A 23,378-nucleotide genomic window follows, 5' to 3' on the forward strand; every position below is an offset into this window, starting at 1 on the left:
AATAAATCTTTATAAAAAAACAACAGGTGACTCTAGAAGAATTCTATGGCATAGCTTCTGCTGAGGCTTTAAAAAACCGGGTTTCTGAGTTTTTCCAGTCTCCGCTGGCCTTCACACATCCAGGTCTATGTTATCTGTTTGGATATCAAGGGACACTACATATGGTAAGTACCTTATTTGGGGAGGAGTGAAAAGCACATACATAATCCTCAATTGGAGACCCGCATACTTTTTCTGTAAAGGGTCTGTATTCAGGCTTAGTGGGCCACGGAAGGTATCTCAATTTAAAAATCAAAACCAGTCCTAGCTTGCAGGCCCTTTGCTGGTCCCAGCTCTGTCCAAGTGAAGGCACAACAGGATATAAGTCCAATGGCGTGTGACTTAAGATAGTGCTCGATTTACAAATCAACCATAAAAAACACCTAACTTCCTCCCCACCTTTGGATTAGGAGGGTACTGTCATGTACCCAGGAAAGAGAAATTCAATACATTCTCAATGTGCACCCACAACAGTTTCCTCACTTCTAAAACGAGGCAGATAAGAAACGAGACAGCAAAATTTACCCATTTCTACTCAAGAAACGATGCACACGCACGCACGCAGCTACCGTGCCTCAAAGAATAAAACAAAGTTTATTTTAAAACTTTATTTCTGCAAAGCCAATCAACAGGTGTTGGAGGGATAAAGGGTAAAAGTTATTCTTGCATATCTGGGAATAGCAAGCACTTAGTTGGAGAAAACGGGGACTTAAAACAGTTGAATCAAAGGCAGTACCCTGCTACTTGTATTTTTAAACAACGATGTTCTTTCTTAAGCAACATTTCTTCCTTCCCTAATAGCTACAATATGATACAGACAGTACGCAATAGCTCACTTGAAAGTGCTAGAATCAGAGGGTAAAAGAGTGCCATATGCCATCCCACTTATATTTCCTACTATACAATGCCTTTCGGGCGCTTGGTAAGTCAAGCATTCGTGTAGCATTACATTCAACAGAAAACCTTTTCCTACACTGGGTTTAAGATCCTTGCCCCTCCAGTTCCGATGCTGTGACATCTGATTCTTCATCGTTGTAAATATTTTCAGCCTGGAGAAGAACAACCAAATAAATTTGTAGGTAAATGTCCCATGGTTTTTATAAGATCATCTAAAAAGAGCACTGAATAAATCTATCTGACCAGACTTTAGGACTCAAGTGATTGGTGTGCTTCATTCAGTGTTAGAAATTGAATGTGAACACATTATTAGCATAATTTACTAGTTTCATTTTGTTTTCTCCCCCAAAGACTTTTAGTAATTGAATGGTGAAAAGGTGGGCTTAACAGTCAAAAATTATTTGCAATATAATTCTACACATATATATACCTAGCCACCCATGCATGACTATTGTGTCAATTATTGTTCATAAAAAGTTTTCCAAAGGCATCAATTCAGAGTCAGTGCTAGCCCTGATGTTTATGAAACATCTAAATACCTTAGAATGCCAAGTACTTTGTGCTCATCAGAGAACCGAGTCTTCTCTGAGCGCCCTGACATTTTCTTCCTGTGTCCTTCATGCCTGTGACACAGCAGACCCTGGAGATAGTGCAGTGATGCCAAGACACCACTTGATGACTAACGCAACAATCATGAGAATTGGAGCAGAAGCTGCGTTGTCATCTTTGTATTTATATAGACATGAAGAGAGATCTCCCAACCCAACAGGTGACGGATGAAACCCCAGCATTGAACTAAAGTTTTTATTGTTAAAATGGAAAAAGTTCTTTAAACTGTTTTTCTCTAAATATTTGGTACAATGCACACCTAAATATTTTAAATATTTCTACTACACTGTTACTAGTAAATTTCTCCTCTCCAAGACAGTCAATCAGGAGAAAAAAATATTTTAGCTCACCATTTGCCATATTTGCATGATGTTATCCTCAGACACCGAGCAAATAACCCAAGGCTCATTGGGGTTCCAACTGAAATCTGAGATCTTGGCGGTGTGTCCTCCATGAATGAACTGTTAAAAGAACCCGAAAAGCTTTAGTTTCGTATATTGTCATGTTAATCCTGACATTTGTTCATTAAAGATTTAAAAAGTTAAGTCTTTCAGGGAAGCAATGTGGCTCTACTGATTCCCATCTGCCATATGGGAGGCCCTGGGTTCGCCTCCCAGGGCCTCCTTGTCAAGGCAAACTGGCCCGCGCCGGCAGAGAGCTGACAGCGCGCCCCAGAGGCGGGTTAACAAGTGGACTCAGAGGAGTGTGCAGCAGGTGGACACAAGCAGACAGTGAGCAAGGGGCAAGGGGGCAGATAAATAAATCTTTAAAAAAAAAAAGGTCTTTCAAGTAGGGGATGCCATCCTGCCATTTAGAGGATCAGTGGTACAAGCTCAGATTTACACACACCCCCTTTTAATTAGAAAATTTCCAACTTCAGAAAAGGTAACAATAGTGAAATGAACACCTATGTACCTTTCACCCAGACTCACCAAACAGAAATCAAACAGTGATACTGTACATATGGTATCCATGAGCTTACAATGACACTTGCTGACCCCACTGGAAAGTTGCAGACAGGACACTTCACCTCTTAAGTACTTTAGCTACCATCCCCCAAGGACATTTCCCCATATAACCACAATGCCATTTCCATACCCAATATTAACAATTATCATTAAGCCAGCATTGACCAATATACAGGCAGATACAAATGTTCAAGGTAATTAACATTCAGAACGCCATGTTACATACCCTTTCCTAAAACTGGCACACCTGAGGCCTCTCCTGGTTCTGTTCCCCCCCACACACCCAGTTCCCCCTTTCCTGCTTTACTGAAGGCCTATCTCGCACCTCTCCCCAACTGGTCCACAGTCCACTGCCTCAGCTACTCCAAAAGCAGAGCTCCCCAGAGTCTCTCATAAGCTGTGAGAACTTTACTAATTAATGCTGAGCAGGACAGAGTCTTATTTCATGAAAAAGACAATCTCATGGGAAGGTACTGCCCTTATTTATCTCAGAATGAAGACTCGAAAGAAAGAGTTCTTACAAGAACATCATTAATACATTGTTTTGATTCTGACAGAAGTTTGCTTTGACTCTCTTGTTTGACAATGAGATTATATGCAATGTAACCATTTTACATTTTATCAGCTTAAAAATGTGCCAGGAGAAACAGCTTCTCAAAAGACTCTTAAGGGGAACATAAGTGAAAATATTTTGAAGACCACTGGCTTGGAATATAGAGAGTCCTCAAAGCAAGATACTGTCACGCTAGAAATTAGGGCTAGCAAAAAACAACAACAACAACAACAAAAAACAAAAATTAGGGCTAGTATTCACTTTTCCTTTTTTTGGAATAAAAAATTTATTTCTTCCCCCCATCCCCCAGTTGTCTGCTATGTCCAGTCACTGTATGTTCTTCTGTGTCTCCTTATATATATATTTTTAAAGATTTATTTCTCTCCCCTTCCCCCCACCCCCACCCCCACCCCCACCAGTAGTCAGCTCTCTGTGTCCATTCTGTGTGTTCTTCTGTGCCTGCTTGTATTCTCGTCAGCAGCACTGGGACACTGCGTCTCTTTTTTTGTTGAATCATCTTGCTGCATCAGCTCTCTGTATGTGCGGCACCACTCCTGGGCAGGTTGCACTTTTTTCGCGCTGGGTAGCTCTCCTTACAGGGTGCACTCTTTGTGCATGGGGCTCCCCTATGTAGGGAACACCCGTGTGGCACAGCACTCCTTGCGTGCATCAGCACTGTGCATGGGCCAGCTCCACATAGGTCAGGAGGCCCTGGGTTTGAACCCTGGACCTGCCATGTGGTAGGCAGATGCTCTATTAGGTGAGCCAAATCCGCTTCCCTCCTTGTATTCTTATTAGGCGGCTCCGGGAACCAATCCTGGGACCTTCTGGAGTGGGATTACTCTCTTACGTCACCTCAACTCCCTGTTCTGCTATGTCTTATTTTCTCTCCTCTGTGTCTCTTACATCATCTTGCTGCGGAAGCTCTCTGCGTTGGCTGGCATTCCCATGCAGGATGGCACTCCTGCATGGAGCAGCATTCCCGCGTGGGTCAGCACTCCACATGGACCAGCTCACCCTCACCAGGAGGCCCTGGGCATTGAACCCTGGACCTCCTATGTGGTAGATGGGGGCCCAATTGGTTGTGCCACATCCATTTCCCAGTGTTCACTTTTCTACACTTAAACATCCCTTGACTTGAGGCTCTCGTGAAAAGAGCAAAGTCCCAGCTGATTTTATCAAGTACCATGAAACTAAACTGTTGCAGGGCCTTAATACATAAAGTAATCCGTTCTCTCTCTTCAATTTCAGAAAACAGTTGGAAACCCTGCACACATGCTATATGAAAGAAGTCAGCAACAAAGGACCACACAGTCTGCGCTTCCATCCATATGAAATATCCAGAATAGGGGAATCTAGAGAAGAGAAAGCAGACTAGAAGCCACTGGAGGAATGGGAAGATCGGAGGCAGCGACTGACAGCTAAGGAGTATGGGCTTTCTTTCTGAGGTGATGATGGCAATGTTCTAAAATTGACCCTTGGTGATGGTTGCACAACTCTGAATATACTTTTAAAAACCACTGAATTGTACACTTTAAATGGGTAAACTGCACGGTATGTCAATTATATCTGAATAAAGCTATTACCAATTACATAAAATAAATAGAACAAATTACTGTATGTTATGTTCCAGGAGCTCAAATTAATCTTCAGTGAAACTATTCTTAAAAACCTACTGGGCTCTAATTTACTATTTTCAATAGTCAAAACCACAATCACCAATAACCTCCTAAGCCCTCCATTTGGAAATCATCTTCAAGTGTTAGAATTTTAAGTGCTAACTACTTCTCAAGATAAACAGACCAATTACAAATAATCCCATCTGCATATGACACTTCATCTTATGTAAGAAAGTCAATATATACCAGGAGCTCTGGAGGCCCGTCTTCTGCATCTTCTGCTGATTGCTCCTCTCCAATTTTACTATGAAGAAAGGACATACAGTGCTTTCAGTATTGAAATTCTTGTAGCATGAATGTATACAAAACCATGCAGTTCAGAAAACTTATCTTAAAACTCATTCTAAAAACAACTGAGTATAAGCCAAGGAAAGGTTTTTTGGCTTTCTTCTTCTTTTAAAAACCTCCATTTGTAAAATTTGCCAGCAGGCCCACAGTGAAATGACTCCTCATCAAAAATACACATCAATATCACAGCCCTATTTTTTATCGAGCTTGAAAACAAGACTTCATGCTGGTAATAACTGCTGAAAAATCTGAACTATAGAGCCTTCCAAGTGATAAACATTTCTTTCCCTTCCCACAAAACTAAACAAGCAAACCCAAATATGTGGGACTGCTAAGTAAATTTCTCTTCCCCATGCCACGTGTACAACTACTAACTGACCATTTAATTCTTATTTTTATCCAATATAATTTTTACAGTAAGCAAAGCATAAGTGAATTGTAAAAAGAAAGTATCTAATGCCTGCAAAAGTTTATTATAAGGCGCATTTGGGGCAATTCGGTTGCCAGGGCATGCATGAGACTTCTAAACTTTATTATACCACTTGATATAACTACATGTTTTTGTTTTAGATTTTTAATTTTACTACCAAAATTGTTTCCAGATAAAACAGAAGTAGAATATACTCAAATGTCTGTTCTAAAAAGTTCCTATGCTTTTTAAGTATCTATAATGGCCAGAGTTTGTTCCATGAGGTGTTTAGTTTTCTTTTTGTCTCTGTTCCATACGGTAAAGGATGGGCCTGCTGTCTCTGTACTTAAGGCAGGCTTGGTTTTAATACACTAAATTTAGTCTACCTCAAAGCACTAACTTTAATGTAAGTAGGAAATAAATTATTTTAAGGTGATGGCATTTTATGGAGAAGTTTTTCATTAAGTAATTTTATTAATGGCTCTAACAGCCCAGACAAAAAGAAGGAAAAGGTACCTGCACTTCTTAAAATATCGACTCTGAAGTCAAGAGACTTTTAAGAATTGAGAGAAACTGTTAGAAAATAAGCCACCAGAAGAACATAAGCTCTCTGACAGCATGAGCCGTGCTATTGCTCACGAGTGTATTCCCAGCCATTACTCACATCTGCTGCATGAATGAATGAACACACCGAAGAACAACTGTACAAAATAGAGAAAGAACAGCCCTGCCGGTGCACTCTCTGTCAGACCCAATGAGACAAGGACAGCTAGCATCTTTATCCCTTTCTAAAGCGAGTGTTTTAAATACCATCATTTGGGTGTTAACACACACACACAACTTCATGCCTGAGTATTAACAGGAAAACTAAATTCACAGAAATTTTACTCTCCATTTACTGATTCACCAATTTACCTCTATTAATAGAGCTAAAACTCTTCTCAGGAAAGTTACTTTAATATCAATCAGGTTTATTAAAATGGGGTTAGCAAACAATTCTCTGAAATTTATGAGTATGCAATCTGTCAGATTAGGAGATTAATGTCTTATTTTGTCACCAGATTCTGAGTTACCTTAAATCCCATACATTGAGACGGCGATCAGTACCACTTGAAGCCAAAATAGTTTCATTATGCGGAGACCAGTGGACCTAGCAATACATATTTTGAAAGTGTTTAAAGATAATCATCTACTCCTGGATTTGTGGATACTATTCTAATCCTTGATATTTTCCCATCTCCTGCTCTGCACTGTCTCCTGGGCCTACAGCCCCACTCTACCCCTGTCCCCATCAGATCCTTCAAGTGCTCTTACGTGGACTATCTCCTGGCCCTGCCCAGTGAGTCACACTCCCCAGTATAGTGGGAATCAGCAAGTGGTCCCCATAAACGAATTCATCCCTTTAACCATCCCAGAAGCTTTTATGTTCTCAATGAGCATCTACCTTTCCCTAAGCAAATCTCTATTTTAAACTATGTACAAGACAGACATCTTTTCATGTGTCGACCCACCTAGCCGGCATACCTTACTTAAGTGAAGAATCCTTGGATTTCACATTTTAAACAGATCCTATTTTGCAAGGTATTTTCTTCTAATTCTGAACTAATAGCTTCTCATAAAGCTCAAAGTGCTCACCCTCTAGTTTACTCATATAGTTAATCCGAGAGGAGCTTTTAAAAACAGAATGCCCCATCCCTGCCATATAATTTGAAAGAAATATTTTAAAAATTCCCCTTTACCAAAGGTTACTAAAATCTCGCATACAAAAAACTGTTACATACCTGGAAAATCTCATCCTTATGAGATTCAAAGGTGTGGAGCTTTAATTTTAAATTACGCAGATCCCATAAAGCTACAGTCTGAGGAAAATAAATGAAAATGAATTCAATGCACACGATACATAAGATAATTTTTAACTTATTAAAGCACCCCAAGACAACTGGGTTTGTAAACACCAAATTTGCAAAAACTTAGAAACCTTATCCGCGGAGCCAGTTGCTAGAATGAACTCGCTGTAGGGATTGAATGACAGACAGTTGACCTCAGCTGTGTGAGCGTCCACCAAGTGGCTTGGCTTGGAGGTGGTATTAGACCTGGTGTCCCATCTAAAACAGAAAAAAACAACGCCAGCATACCACAAGGACACTCATACCTCACCAGCTTATTTCACACTCCTGCTCATTCCCAAGCCAGCCTCACTCCACACATGCTGTTATGGCCTGCTAGGATCCCCTTTAACAAAAGACACCAAACCAGCAGAGAACTGGAATGTAGAGTTTTCAAACCACTAAATGATCAATTCTAAACCTGAAAATAAAACTAGGGCTTTTATTTATGGTTTCTCTTTTATTAGATCTCTATTCTAATTATTAAGTATTCTAAGCATACACAAAAGTCCAACGTAGAGAACAATGTAGTACACCCAGCCTGGTCAAATTTCAATATTTTGTCGCATCTGCCTTAGGTAGTCTCTCTGAGGTCAGAAAGCATTAAAGCAGTTGAATGCAGGCCCACCCAATGCCCTGACCAAATCATTTCTCTCCCTTCCTCCAACTGAAGTAGCCCTGACCCTGATTTTGATATTTACCACTACTAGGCAAATTTTTTCACATTCATTTGTTTTTCTTTCTTTTTGAAAATAAGAAACAACTGTGTTTATTCCTCTAGCACAGTAAATCTTATGTGAAAAGGGTACTACAAACACAAGCATAGTCTATATTAATTATACCTCGATAAAGCATTTTTTTAAAGGTCATGACATAACTTAAAAAGAAAATCAAACCAGTCTACAACAATCACTGATGGTTATCTGGGACACCCATCTAACAAAATTCTGAGAAACTTTCCACCTTACATCATAAGTTTCTGATCATCAGCAACAGATCCAAACAATGACTCATGGAGCAGGTGCCAGGCCACATCTTCTACAACAGCTGAGTGGCCAGTAAAGATTGCTTTAGCATCCACAATTTTGCCTTCCTTTGGTCCTGCATTTATATCCCACAGACAGACAGTCTGAAGGAGAAGGAAAAAATAGGTATGCAACTGAATTTAAATACTGACATCTTATTTTAAAACATCTTCATTAAAAATAAAGCTAAATAACTATAAAGAAGTGTAACTAGCCATACAGTTAGAAAGAAACACAAGGGAGAAAAATATAAACAAAAGTGAAACTTCACAACTAGAATCAAGCATGTGATTCTGTGCTGCAACATAACCTGCCAAGCAGAGGGCAAGAAAACTACCCTGCAGTGGAGGAAACCAATCATGGTGGCAGGTAAAGGACACCTGAGTCAGTTTCTACTGCCATTCAGCCAAGTACCCCAAATCATCTGAATGACAAATTACTCAGAGTCCAGGTGTACTCAGTATCTACTGAGCAGAAATGCTAATCCTAGAAATTCACACTGTGTTAGAAAGACAGGGAATTAAAAAAGAAAAAAAAAAGCACCTTTTGGACAAAGTCTCTCACTTGCTGGCAGAACCATTCCCAGACATCAGGAGACTGGCAACAGCTGAGTGACCCTGGGCCAGAACTCCCCACTAGGCTACTATGAGAGGCCAAAGCTCCTGGCCTGCAGACAGATCCCCATGGCATGCTCCCGGAAATGTAAGCAAAGCCCAAAAGAGGTCAGAGGGCCCTCCGCAGGCCTCAGAGATCAGCGTGGCCCACAAATTGTGAGGCTTCCACCTTCTGTTGGCACATCATCACAAAAAAAGTTAGGAGGAGGGTTTTACGAAAACATTGCAAGCAATGATTCTAATCCAATGGTTTCAAATAAGGGGCAATTCCAGTAAAGCATATTAGCACTAATAATTACCCACTGATATTTACGGATATTAGTATGTGCTTCAACTCTTTGAAATTACTCTCTCATCTCAAGGGTTTCTGTAACAAAGCTATTTCCTAGAAACAAAAAATAATCTTACATAATACACAATATATGTGGCTGCTCATCTCTGCTGTTACTTACCCACTCAGACAACTGACACAACTTTTTCCATCTGTATTCCCTGCTTCTCACACCTCAGTAGACTGGGAAGACAGCAAGAGGCCTGGGACTGGGCAGCCCTTGCCAAGTGTCAGCTACTCTTATCACTAGCACTTTCTGGCTTCTAAATGTACTTCTAAAGGCTACTGAATAGAGGCCACCCCTACTACATACACGACATGGAGAGGAAGCCCAAACCTGGGGAAAGCTTCCTTAGTGAGAATCAAGGCGGATCCTTGCCCTCCCACCTCCCTTGCAGCTAGGCTGCAGGAACCTGGCATGGGCTCCATCAGTCTGACCAGGACTTTCAAAACCTGTTCTGATGATTTGGGGGGGGGGGGGCGGGGAGAGGGGGAATGGTGGCAGCAAGAGTGATATCTTCACTGGCCTGATTTTATCACATGATTTGGGTCATGCATCTGGCCTCGCCTCTCATCTTCCAGGCAACTTTTCATCTAAGCCTTGTTCCTGAGTTATCACAGCCATGCAAAGAGTTGCCCTACCCAATGCCCTTTGACAAATTCCTTTTCTGTTTAAATCAGCTAGAGTCGGCTTTGGTCACTTACAATGAAAGACCTTGAATTAAGGGCAATTATCTGTTTTCAATACTTCAAACAATTTAACAAATTATAATAAACAAAAACATAAAATTATAAAGGCCTGCCATGTGACAAACCCTGTTCTAGGCACCAGGGATATACTAAGGAAGAAGGTAAAGGAAAGCTGCTCTCATGAAGCTGACATAAAATGCTAACTGAGACTAAGTTATGTGAGTTACGTGAGCTGTCAAAAGCCCCTGAAGTCTACTCTGCTTTCAGTTGAAATCATACTACATGCTGTCTGCTTAAAGCATGAAATCCAGGAGAGAAGACAGGGACTGTTAACGGTGAAAATGCTACAAAGCACTTATCTACAAGAAATGAACACTATCACTTTGTATTTGGATGGTACTTTTAATTGTTAAAATACTTTATGGGTCTTAAGATTTGAACCGAAAGCGCAAAGCAACAAAAGAAAAAATAAAGTTGACTTCATCAAAATTAAGCTTTTGTGCGTCAAAAGGACGCCAAAAGAAAGTGAAAAAACAACCCACAGAACGGGAGATGTGGGGGAGTAAGAGGGGAGAACGGATAAAAGACAACTCAATTTAAAAACAGACAAAGAAATGCAATGAATGTATCACATTAATGGAAGAAGTTGATGTGGGAAAAGGGGGGTGGTGGGGCATATGGGAACCTCCTGTATTTTTTAGTGTAACATTTTGTGTGATCTATCTTTTAAAAATAAATAAAAAATTAGAGGAAAAAAAAAAAGGACAAAGGGTTTCAACAAACATTTCTCCAAAGACACAAAAGGCCAACAAAAACACATGGAAAAATGCTCAACATGATTCAACATAAAGGAAATGCAAATCAAAACTACACACTACCACTTCACACACACTAGGATGGCTATAATCAAAGGCAAATAACAAGTGTTGGTGAGGATTTGGAGAAATTGGAACCCTCATACATTGGCGGTGGGAATGTAAAATTGTGTAGCCACTTTGGAAAAACAGTTTGGCAGTTCTTCACAACGTTAAGCATAGTGCTACCATATGATCCAGCTATTCCACTCATAGATATATGCCCAAGAGAAACAAAAACATGTTCACCCAACACCTTGTACACAAATGTTCCAAGCAACATTACTCATAATAAGTCAAAAAGTGGAAACGACCCAAATGTCCAACTGATGAACAGATAAATAAAATGTGATCGGTCCGTATAAGGGAGTATTATTCAGCCAGAAAAGAGGAATGAAGTATTGGTACATGCTACATGGATGGATACTGAAAGCATTAATGCTAATTGCAAGAAGGCAGTAGGAAAAGGCCACATATTGCATGAAATGTCCAGAACAGGCAAATCTGTAGTGAAAGAGAGAGAGAAGTAGTTTTTAGGGGCTGGGGGGTCAGGGGAATGGGGAGTGACTGTTAATGGGTACAGGATTTCTTTTAGGGACATCTGATGAAAAGTGGACATGGCTGAAGCGATTGAGTGCCTGCCTGGGTGCCTCCTAAAAAAGAACACAAGCACACAATGGACAAAGAGAACAGACAGGTAGCAGAAATGAGGGTGGGGGAGGGAGAAATAAAATAAATCTTAAAAAACAAAAACGAACATGAAAAAAATCAACTCAGGGGAGCTGATGTGGCTCAGTGGTTGAGGGTCAGCTTCCCACACACAAGGTCCCAGGTTCATTCCCTGGCCCCCAGTACCTCCACAACAACAACAACAAAAAGAGGTCCAGAATTAGACAGTGAGTGCACTAACAATATACTCTAATATACTAAAAACCACCAAACTGTGCACTTAACTCTTTCCAATGATGGCAGGTCTATGGTCTGCCCACCGTCCCTCCATTCTAAGACTGCTTCAAAAGAGTTTTGCAGAATCCTAACACTTCACTGGGCAGTTTGAAAACCACTGCTCTAAATCAGGAGTTCTTAACCTTTTTTGTTCCACGGACCCCTTTGCCAGTCCAGTGAAAACCATGGGCCCCTTACTAAGTCCACACTATACTGTGTATTATTTAATAAATATACCACACTCGCACAAGAACGTCCCCACAAGAATGTTGTTGTTTTTTTTCTTTCATTTCAATTCAAGTTCACGGACCCCTGGTTAAGAACCTCTGCTCTAAATCCTATGACAATGTTCTCAAAAAAATCTGCAATAGCATCTTGGAAAACCTTTCATCTATATAGTGCTCCTCCATGTGATGCTGCCCAAGACATTTTTAACTCTCAGTATGTAAGTATATAAATAAATTAGGAAGAACATGTTTCTCACATGGTCATCAGATGCACTTAGGAGATGTCCACTCAAATTAGAATTCCAGGAAAGACCATAGCCTTCTTTTTGGTGACCTCTTAACCTAAGATCAGGATTACATTCTCCGCTTGGGTCTAAGAAAAAAAGAAATACACCAACCACTAAGTTATATCTCTTTATTAGAACTGGCAAGAGTGAATTCTCACTCCTTCACTGAGTGAGCCATAGTATTTTCTGTAATGTGTGGAAAAGCAATGCACACAAATAAGGACTTGGTCTGACTCTTTATTGTGTTGATAAGCTGTTCTTTGTACTTCATTTTAAATACTCAATGCAAAAATCAGTCTCACAACCATTAAATTATTGGTTTCTCTGGAAAACCTAATACTATCTCCAACCCACAATTACCAACAACTATAGCTAGCTATCCAACAAATGTGCGTAGATAACCCAATCCTTAATATTTTTGCAAGGAAGATGTGAACGAAGCAGGTCTGGTCACTCAGTCCTTGCTTGTCTTCCCCAGGATAGCCTGCAACCACAAATGACCCTTGGCCAACCCCTGGCAATGTGGTCCTCAGAATGCTCTATCACTGATCAATGAAACTGGGTACACCCAGAGCAGAGGGGCATGCTGAAGCAGCTTGTTTAGCAAGATTCATTAAGTAGCTAGTATCTGGTTTCATAGTTGGGGTCCTGAATTTTGGTTACCATGGCTGGTCACACCCCTGGACACTAAGACTCAAACAGGCTTCCCTGAGCAAAGACATTTTAACCCACTGACTCTATATAGTTCACTGCTAGAGAGAAAGCAAATTCTGAGTGGCCCTGATGGGGAAAGATGCAGAAGCCTGTACTTGATCTATCTGGACTCGGCTTGATGTCTATCTTTTCCTTGCTGCTTTTGTTCTCTATCCTTCGCTTTAAAAAGCCTTAGTCATTGAGTATTACCTGCTGTTAATCAAGTCCTTCTGGCAGAAATCACCACACTTGAGGGTGGCTGAGGGACACCCAAAACAATCCTAAAATTTTAGACATTATAGATGGTACTATTTTGAATGGCTGATTTTTAAAATATTAATGTTATAAATCAAGAAAAAAACTCAAGTAACTGCCTGACTTTATTATTACATACCTGGCTTAGCAGGGTGCTTTGTATAGTCAAAAACCAACACGTCAGAAGATGGTGTTTTTGTAGCAATAATGTGAGGATTCTGTGGCATGTAACGAGCACGGTTGACTTCTCCTTCATGGTTAATTTTAATCTCACATTCAATTTTTCCTGTTACAGAACCAAAGCCACCAAATTCTAATGTGAGGAGGAAAAAACACATACTTTGGATTAAAACTCACAAGTCACTTAATTTAATCAACTCAAAAGATTTCAACCTGACAGTATGCAACACAAACTGATGAGAAAGAGAAAACACAAAAATACAGATCCACTTCCTCCCTGGAATTAATGTATTCTTGAAGCTCATTTACATTGGAAAATACTGACAGCATTTTATGCAGTTCTACTTTGTATGTAAAAGAATTTTGTTCTGCTTTACGGAGATAAAACTGGCATTTTTCACTTGAGATGATGATGTAGTTATTTAATAAAATTTCAGATAACCATGTTAATAAACACTCCAAAAGCTTTTTTTCCTTCAAACATAACTCTCATTTGAAAGCAGTGCACTCTAGTAGCTTATTTTAGGTTTCGATTCATCAAAGCAAGAAAGGTTTCACCATCACTCCTTGAATCTAAAGTCAGAAACATCCTCAAAATCGGAAATTCCACACTTACCCCCCAGCCAACCCCATGACACACTCACAAGTTGGTTCTGTTAGTATACATGGTTCAACTGCTAGAGCGCAGTGCCAAAGCAGTCTTAGGCAGTAATACTAAAAAATAGAAAGGCCTTGATAAACTAACAAAGCATGTAAAAAGTATAATTTCTGAAAAGCAGCAAGATGTTAGAAGAAAAAGTTAACAGTAGGGAACATCTAAGCTGATACAGCAAATAACATTTTCTTTTATTTGCTCACAGATAAAAACTTGAATTGGCTGCTAATACTTAAAGAGTTAGGCAGTTTCACATCATAATTACTTCTTGACCAAATTGCCTCTTCTTCACACAGTACTTTTGAACTCACCCTGCGTCTCAGGACAGACATAAAACTTAAAATGCCGAATGGAAACAGACAGCTAACAGGTAAAGCAGACAGGCTGAGACCTGGAGAAAACACACCTAATGGAGTTAGGTTGTTCAGTTTCAGCCAGCTCTTGCTATGTGAGAATGCATTAGAACCACTGGCTCCCACCCTTATAATATCAGCATCTAGCCATTCATTCTTCCTTGTGACTGAAAATCATATTCCATTCCACACTACTCCACCCACTACTCACACAACCATATGCAACTACCCATTTCCCTCCCATTTTACCTTTTCCATCATGTCAATGAAACAGTGCCTCGGCTTTTCTCAGCTCATCCGCCTTGATCCATCCTATCACTTCCTACCTCTTCTGAAACCCTGTTCCATACCTGCCCCCGCTTTTACTTTTACTTCCAATATCCCATCTCATAAAGATCAGTGTTTCTAGCCCTTCTCCTACAAAGACTCAAGTTTCCCAATTTTTTTTGTTAAAACAACCTGAAGAGCTCTCCTTTTTAAAAAAATTGGGCTTCCAGGTAATTTGTGTTCTCAAACTAAAAAATACAACCCCAAATTCTGCTAAGGTTGTGGGGGGAATAGACTGTAAATTGTAGAGAATATGTTTGTTATTTTAAGTTGACAATGAACATACCATACAACCCAGTAATTCCACTACACTGAACTCTCTCTGCCCTTCCCCCTCCCCCCCCCACAGGTATACAAGAAGAGTATGTCAAGGATGCTCACTGCTGTGCTGGTTGTTAAGGGAAAAGAAGCAGAGATACAATCCAACTGTCCCTTGGGAAGAGAATGGACAAACTGAAGTTTAATAAAAATGGACTACTACACAGCAGTTAAAAAAATGAGAAAGACGTCTACATGGTATACACACACACGTGCACATGAAAGATGGTGAAAGAAAAATGCAAGCTGCCCAACAATATTACAAATACTAAGTAGGAAAAATATAAACAGTTGATAATGACACTAATTTCAGAAGAATGAGTATGCAGAGCAAAGTGACAAGGAGAAATGGGGTAGTGCCACTGCAACTATGACATACTATTTTATTTTCGATAAGGGAAAAACAAAAGCAAATACCGGAAAACCTCCATATCTATTAAACCATTTGGGGGTGAGAGGAAAGAGTTAACATGGCAGGTCTGGTTCTTTAGCCCTTGCATCTCTGGGGGACATTGGAACTATGATTCACCCCTTGGCCAACTCCTGGGAACATGAACCTCAGAATGTTCTTTATGTCACAGATGGACTGATGATTTTGTGGTGTACACCTGAAGCAATGGACCATGCTGTACCAGTCAGTCAGGGTTGCTCTGCACAAACATCAAGACTGCTGATGGACACCGGGTTTCATTACTGGGTCCCAAGCTTCAGTTGCCATGGCTACTTGCCAGCAAGATGGACCTAAGCAGTCAGCACCCCCCACCCCCATGAAAGCCTCGGATCCTGAGACTCAAAGTTTCCCCAAGCAAAGATATTTCACATGTCCTTGTAGTCTGCACCATAAAGAAAGCACATTCTGTACACATGGCCTTGGATGAGGCCTGTGCCGGACCCTCCCTGGGCCCTCCCTGTACTCTCAGTTGTGATGGATATCTTTTTCCTGCTGCTTTTGTTCTGTATCCTTTGCTGTAACAAGTTTAGCCATGAGTATAAACTGCTATTGAATATTCTGAGTCCATCTAGCGAAATCACCAAACTTGGAGTGGCTATGGTAATACAGAACTGGGGGTTATATGTGTTTAACACCCTTCCCACCAAAAAAAACACAACACAAAAAAACAAGGACAGAAAAGCCAACAGCTTCCATAATCAACCTTCCCACTACACTACCTCTCCTCTATCTCTCAAAAAAAACCCACTATTAACTGTTTGGTGCATATGCCCCAGATTTTTAATATGCTTACATCAACACATATCATTACTTTCACCAAAATGGAGTATTATAACTGTACATACTAAATATTCACTTAATTCATCTTGAACTTTTCCATTCCAGTGCCTATAGTTTTATCTCATGCCCAGTAATTGAAGAGTGTTTCAAACATATCATACTGTATTTTTTATATATTTTTTTACATTTATTTCTCTCCCCTTCCCCCCCCATTGTGTCTGTGTCCATTCACTGTGTGTGTTCTTCTATGTCCGTTTGCATTCTTGTCAGCGGCACCAGGAATGTCTTTTTTATTCCATCATCTTGCTGCGTCACCTCTCCGCGTGAGAGGCGCCACTCCTGGGCAGGCTGCCCTTTTTTTGCGCGGGGCAGCTCTCCTTGAGGGGTGCATTCCTTGCGCATGGGGCGCCCCTATGCAGGGAACACCCCTGTGTGGCACGACACTCCTTGCACACATCAGCACTGCATGTGGGCCAGCTCACCACATGGGTCAGGAGGCCCTGGGCTTGAACCCTGGACCTCCCATATGGTAGGTGGACGCTCTAGCACTGGAGCCAAATCCGCTTCCCCATAGTATAATGTATTTAACCAATTCCCTATGAAACAACATCTCGATTGTTGACCCTAATTTTTCAATCCTGCAAATAATACTGTTATAAAACCCATATGCACAAATGGACAAATAACTCCATAAGATAAATTCTTAGAACTTAAACTGCTGGTCCAAAAAATACTAGTATAAAGTTTTAAAAGCATATGAGAGTCATAAACCCTTCGACACAGACACTGGAATATATGGGATACTTACCACCCTTGTCACTGTCACAATGGGAAGCATCAAACTGTGCATCATCATTTGGAATATGTACTCGAGCCACCACCAAATGATTCTGCTCATCAGACGTGTGAGTCCCCAGCACAAGCCAATGAAGAGCATAATCCTTTCCTTCTGGTCTGTTAAAGAAAGAAAAATATGTTACACTACTCTTACAAGAAATCTTCAATTGCTAACAAATTTGGTCTAGTCTTCCTAAAATGCACTAAAATTTCTTCAACATCTATCTACTGAGCATCAACTATAGAACAGCACCCTACACCCCGGTTACCAACTTTACAATCCCATGTCCAAATGTAAGGAACTGTTCTAACAACAACATGCAGAGGGCTTGCTACTCTCCTCAAAGAGCTATCCCTCCCCTGCCTACAAGCACCAGTAGGAACACCACCTTTTCTAGAGCAGCACTCTGGTGCAGCGAAGTCCAGCTTAGCAAACACAGACAAACACATCTGCACAGAAGTCCATTCCCCATACTCATAAATCATGATGTCATGCTTACAAAATGTCTTCTACCCATAGCCCCATTTTATTACATTAAATCCTGGCTCAAACAAAAATTCACCTAAACAAAAAAAAAAAAAAAACAGTTACAAGCGCAAATGATGTGGTATGAAAACCTCTTATTTTTGTTTATGGTGCTTAAAATTTATGAAGTGGGCATTTTCATGTTTTCTGAAGGGGTCTTTGTTTCCTTGTTCTGTGATAATTCATCTTGAGGCAGAAGAACTTGCTAAAATGCCACTTGGTACCTTGGTCCAATCAGTAATTTTTGCATCTTTACATAAAATAGACAGTATCTTCCTATTTGTACCAACACTAATAGCAATTTTTAACTGTGCTCCATGGTCCCACCTTACTAAGGAGAGCCATTTATCCGTTTGTTTTCAAATTTCAGTTGTTACAAAGGATTCAGTGGTTTAAAAAAAAGTGTGAAGGTTACTTGTAAGCACGTAATTTAGCAATAACTGAAAAAACACAAAACGAAATTTAACCAAGCTAAGATTTGGCTTCAGGTAAAAAGAACAACAAATGCACACACAACTCCAAGAACAAAGGCAATAGCAACTTGTTTGAAAAGACAAAGGTCTTAGCTGACACATGCTCAGTGGATTAAGAATATGATGTGGCTATCAAAAAAGGTAATTCATCTTAGATGGTCTTGAGAGAAAGCGTGTGCACACTTATTTCTAACTGGTAAAATCACTTAGAAAAGGAGGCTCTAGGCAATGTAGTTTAGGAGGGATTAGATGAAATGAAACATCTACAGGGAACAGTGGTTTAAAATGAAAGGGAACTTAAACTTATCATATGAGAAACAGTTGAAAGAAACAGGAATGTATGTGAGAAAGAAGGCACCACAGAGCAATGTTAGGAGTGATATAAAAGAAAGGAAGTGACATGTGTTTTGTGGGCTTAAGCAGTAAACTAAGACCAACAGGTGAAAGTTACCAGTAAACACATCAGTTCATCACAGGAACTTTGTAAGGATCTCAAAAATTCCTTTTGACTCTAAAATTCTATTCCAGTTTCAATGACTTCATTATCATATAAGGATTGCTCTTTTTACTACTAATCCTTTCACCTCCATTGCTAAAACACAAGCCTACTTTCTAAATTAATCAATAGAAACTATTTTCCTCCAACACTAGATGCACCTGAAGGTAGCAGAAACACTAATGGTAAAAGACCGAGCTTGCCCCTTTTCAGCGCCAGGATTCTTTGACCCAGTAACTCCAGTGCTAGGAAACTCACCCAACAATCAAAGAAGTGTGTCTTCTTATAAGATTATTCTTGGCCCCATCGTTCATAGTCACAAAAAAACTGAAAACCACCTAAATACCCACCACTAAGGAACTGGTGACATAAATTATAGAATAGCCCTAAAAAGAATTCTATGAAGCCCTTAAAAAGAATGAAGTATATTTAAACATTTAAGGAAAAGGTCTCCCATATACATTTTTAATGAAAAAGTCATGCGAACAACTTGCGACCATAAAAAAAGGTGGAGAGGAGACAACAAGTATGTACTTCTATATGCTGGCAGGATGGATAAGGAACTGAAAACAATTGCCTCTGCCCTTGGAAGGGGACTGGGAGAATAGGGGATGTGGAAGGGGGACTTATTTTTCACACTATACACTGTTACACAGTTTGAATTTGAAAGACCACAAAAGCTCGTTAGGTAGAAATGAAGTTAAGTCTCGATACATTGATTGAGAAAATATTTTACTAGCACTATGAAATAATGGTTTATGAATTTTAAAAAATTTCTTAATGATACTTAAATTAAAACTTTAAAAAAGCTAAATCAATTATTTGGACAATTACCTAACTGAATTTAAGGACATCAGCTCAGAAAGTTCAAGTAATAGGAAGAATGTTGTGCACAGGCATAACAAAGACTTACGAGATCAAGTAAGGTCTAGTTCCTCAAAGGCAGGAAAATAGGCAACATTTCTACCATTCTGTTAGTGATAAAACACAAGCACACTCTCTTCGTACCCCCAGAACCCTGCAAAGCACCACAGAGCAGTCCTCAACATCCAAGACTGCAAACTGGCTGGCATTTTCTTGCATTCCCCGCGCCACTGCACTTCCCACAACCAGATCCCACAACTCTTTGTATGTGAAGAACGCAGCAGAATATGTAATTTAGTTAAAGCATTTTTGGGTAAGTTCCTAAATGTGAATGTAAAAGCAATCAGTCTGGGTCAAGAGGAACACATAGGTCTACTGTCTTTAAAACCTTTAAGCCAAAACATTACCAGTAATGTGTCAAAAAGATTTGTTAGATGCAATCACTGCAATTCAAATGAAGAAACAGAGGTATTTCCACCCTAACAAGGGGAAGGGGAAGGAGTAGGAGAATCTGCAGCTACCACTGCATACTTACTACCCATCAGGCCTTCAACATGGCTGATCTTATTTAATTCCCTCAAGTGTAGGCAAGTCCGTAACTACCAGCATCTCCATTTACAACCAGACAATGGGGAGACCGAACAACTTGCCCTAGGTCACAAAGTAGGGGCAGTGTTCAAACCCAGGTCTCTAACCTGAAAGGCCCCTGCTTTTTCTTATATTACAGTAGGTCAAAAAGATCCAAAGAGAAGCTAAGTTGTTAAAAAGTTTAAATTTGACTCTAGTCAAATGTACAAGATGCTCCAAACCAGAACTGGATCCCCTTTAAGTGTATGATGCTCAATGTATTTTAGAAATCTACCAAAGGTATAAATGCTATAAATGTTCATGTTTAGAAGTCTTGATTATTTAGTTCTTGGCTACCATTCCCATAGCTATACATTTATACTTAGACATTTGGGACACCTAAGGAGACAATAACTGTGTAGAATCAAATGTTTGCATATGGAGAATCTGATCGTTATAAGTAATTTTACACAAATTATGATTTTATAGAATGAGTAAAAATTCATAAAATAGAATATAAGTAAAAAACAATTTTAAAATATTTTTTATAACTTGCCACAAAATCCCCTTTATAGATCCGATTTAATCCTCATTAATACCACGCTAACGTAAGATGTTATTAATAGGGCAAAATGTGGGAGGGGGTCAGGGAGGTTTATATGGGAATCCCCTATACTTTCAATTTAACTTTTCTGTAATCAAAAACTTCTCTAAAAATAAAGTTTATTATACAAGAAAAAAAAAAAACACAAAACAAAGCTCCCTATTAAACTATATGCTCACAATACCCAAATTTAATACAGTTACCTGCTAAACAAAGGGCAAGCATATGAGAAAGATAGGCTAGTGCAGGGGCTGCCTGCACTCTGGGGCCAGCAGATCTGCTTCTCAGACCTCAGTTTCCCCATCAGCAAAACGGAACAGTAAAAGTATCCACCCATCGTAGTACTGTTCTGAGGATTAAGCCAAGTAACAGGCTGTAAAACTCTTCAGGTGTGCAGACCATGTTCGAAGTGTTCAATAAATGTCAGCAATTATTACCAGAGAAATTTTAAGACTAGCTGAAAAGAACACTCTTAGGAAAACTAACAGCAATTTCAAAGTCTGTTCCATACTATAATACAGTAATATCCTTTCTTTGGGGAACCATTGCCAAATTCCTTTTCCCTTTGCCAATTAAAACTATTTATCTTGGGTGCCAGTTACATGGGCATGTTCATTTTGTAAAAATTCACATTTATGATGCGTGCGCTTTTCTGTATTATACTGTTTTTCAATAAAGTTTTAAGGGAATGCAGTTGTCCCGAGCCAGAGAAAAGCCTTTCTAAATTTAAGCCCAAGAAACATCTAATATAGTCAGTATTTCCTACAAATATCATTAATATCACAAAGGAGCCTTTCTCCCCTCCTTATACCACACGTCTACATCACAAATTATCCCTTAAATTAAAAAAAACAAAAACCACCTACCACCTCATCCAAGGGCTCATGATTATGAGTTTACGTTCTAGGTATAAACCGCTAAGAAATTCAGGTCGACAGTTAAATTTACGCAAAATAAAGTTGCCAGAAACCCTTACTTAGTCACTTCAGGAAGCCACTGAACGGTAAGACTCGGCCACTGAAGAGCATGGGTCATAACCAGGTCATACAGAAATGGTGTGTTCTTCTTCCAGATTTTATATTCTTCATTGATGACACGCTCCTCCACAGTATCTTCAAACACTGAAATTTGGAGAAAGCTCATACGATTAAATGGACGAGAGAAATCGAAGCCAGAACCTGTACACAGACACAGGAGAGGTCACCTCGAGATGGCCACACCTAACCGATTCTTTCCCTTTACCTCTATTTTAGATGCGAACGACTGCTCCCCCAGAACGGGGAGAGAATATTAACGCCAGGAAGCTTCTTGTTTTTGTAATTATTTTGCACTTTGAGATCAATACCTCCTGCGTACGCAGAATAGGGTAAACACAGAGACGGTAATCCGCCTCTGATACTAGAAATTGTTTTGTCCGCTACAGCTGTTCGCACCTGCTCTAAAAGGAAGGGAGGAGCTGTATCTCGAGGGTCTCGACGACCCACTCGGGGAGACAAACGCAAAGGAGCAGAAAACCAGCAGTCCCCTCCCCTGCAGCCCCCGCCGGGAGAGGCCCCACGATACCCGCGCGGGCAGCCATAGGCCGGGCGGCTCGAGGCCCCGCGGACGAGGCCGCGACCCTGAGGCGTTCGGCGCGCGCGTGCGGAGAGCGCCGCCACCCCCGCTTCCCGGAGGCGGCCTCCTCCGCCCCGAGGTCGGGGGAACCCTACCGAGCGCGGCCTGCGGGTGCCCAACACCGGGCCCCGCGCCGAGGTCCGGAAGTGCTCGGAGCCCTCCGCGCCGCGGCCCCGTCCCGCGCAGGCCCCTCGAGGCGCGCGCCCAACCCCGCGCGCGGCCCCGCCCCCCGCTCCTCACGCCAATTCGCGCCTTTCGCCGGCGCGTGCCACGGTCTCGCGCGCCCGCCGCCCCCCGCAGCCTCGGCGCGCGCCGCCCCGCAGGGCCTCTTACTCTCTTTACTCGCCATCTTGCGTCGGGTCGTTCGCCCCTCGCCGCCGCCTCGGACTCCCCTCGTTAGTCAAGAGCAGACCAACCGCAGGCACTCCTGCCTTTCCCAGGCGCGTCACGCACTTCTAGCTCTCGAAGCCTGGGCTCCGTGCTGCCCGGGTGCTCCCCCGATGCCGCGTCCTTCTTCCCTGCCTCCTACCCGCTCGCGGGTACCGAGGTCTGAGGCGCTCTTCTCTCTCTCCAAACTTGGAACGAGACTTTTCAACCCGCGCCTCACAGCCCGCCCAGGCAGTTAAGCGCAGGCGCGTCCGCCCTGGGAAAAGTGAGAGGGGGTGGAGAGGCGGGCCTGGGAGCCAACGGCTCCGCGCCTCGGCCAATGACGTGAGGCGGGAGGGCTTCACGCGGCGTTTGGGGGCGGGCCTCCGGGGATGGGCGGGGCGGTCGGCGGCAGGAAGTTGGCTACGCGCAGGCGCGGGGTCTCGCCCGGCGCTCCCAGGGCCGGCCGCGGGGGCGGATGGGGGCGCGCGGGGGCGGGGCGAATGGAGGCGCGGCGGGCCCGGCTGCGCGGGGGCTGCGGGCCCCGGGGCGCTGAGCCCTGGGGCCGAGGGGCGTGGTTGTTCGAAGCGGGGTGGTGGGGGCAGGGAGGCCGCCGCCGCTTAGCCCGGCAAAAGCCTGGGGGGAGAGAGCCATCCGGGGACTCCGGGCCAGAGTTTTAGGAATTGTTTTCAAATCTCAAGAAATGAGTGTGCCCTCC

At 41.6% G+C, this 23,378-nt stretch overlaps 1 protein-coding gene across 2 annotated transcripts; it reads right to left on the reverse strand.

The window, feature by feature from the left end:
* Positions 1-605: 605 nt before the first annotated feature.
* On the reverse strand, positions 606-22,966 carry RBBP7 (RB binding protein 7, chromatin remodeling factor). 2 transcript variants are annotated; one of them, XM_004475215.5, is made up of 12 exons: positions 22,628-22,966; positions 21,657-21,801; positions 17,122-17,267; positions 13,389-13,562; positions 12,272-12,387; positions 8,297-8,457; positions 7,421-7,547; positions 7,224-7,301; positions 6,516-6,592; positions 4,932-4,989; positions 1,896-2,006; positions 606-1,088 (listed from the first exon to the last, which is right to left on the reverse strand). In XM_004475215.5, exons 1-12 carry the CDS (start codon positions 22,641-22,643, stop codon positions 1,020-1,022), a joined length of 1,278 nt encoding a protein of 425 aa, XP_004475272.1. In that variant the 5' UTR covers positions 22,644-22,966; the 3' UTR covers positions 606-1,019. The 2 variants fall into 2 exon arrangements, with proteins under 2 accessions (XP_004475272.1, XP_004475273.1); XM_004475216.5 differs by lacking the exon at positions 22,628-22,966 and adding an exon at positions 22,390-22,500.
* Between the last annotated feature and the right edge of the window lie 412 nt (positions 22,967-23,378).

Source organism: Dasypus novemcinctus, chromosome X, assembly GCF_030445035.2.
Source record: "Dasypus novemcinctus isolate mDasNov1 chromosome X, mDasNov1.1.hap2, whole genome shotgun sequence".
NCBI lineage: Eukaryota > Metazoa > Chordata > Mammalia > Cingulata > Dasypodidae > Dasypus > Dasypus novemcinctus.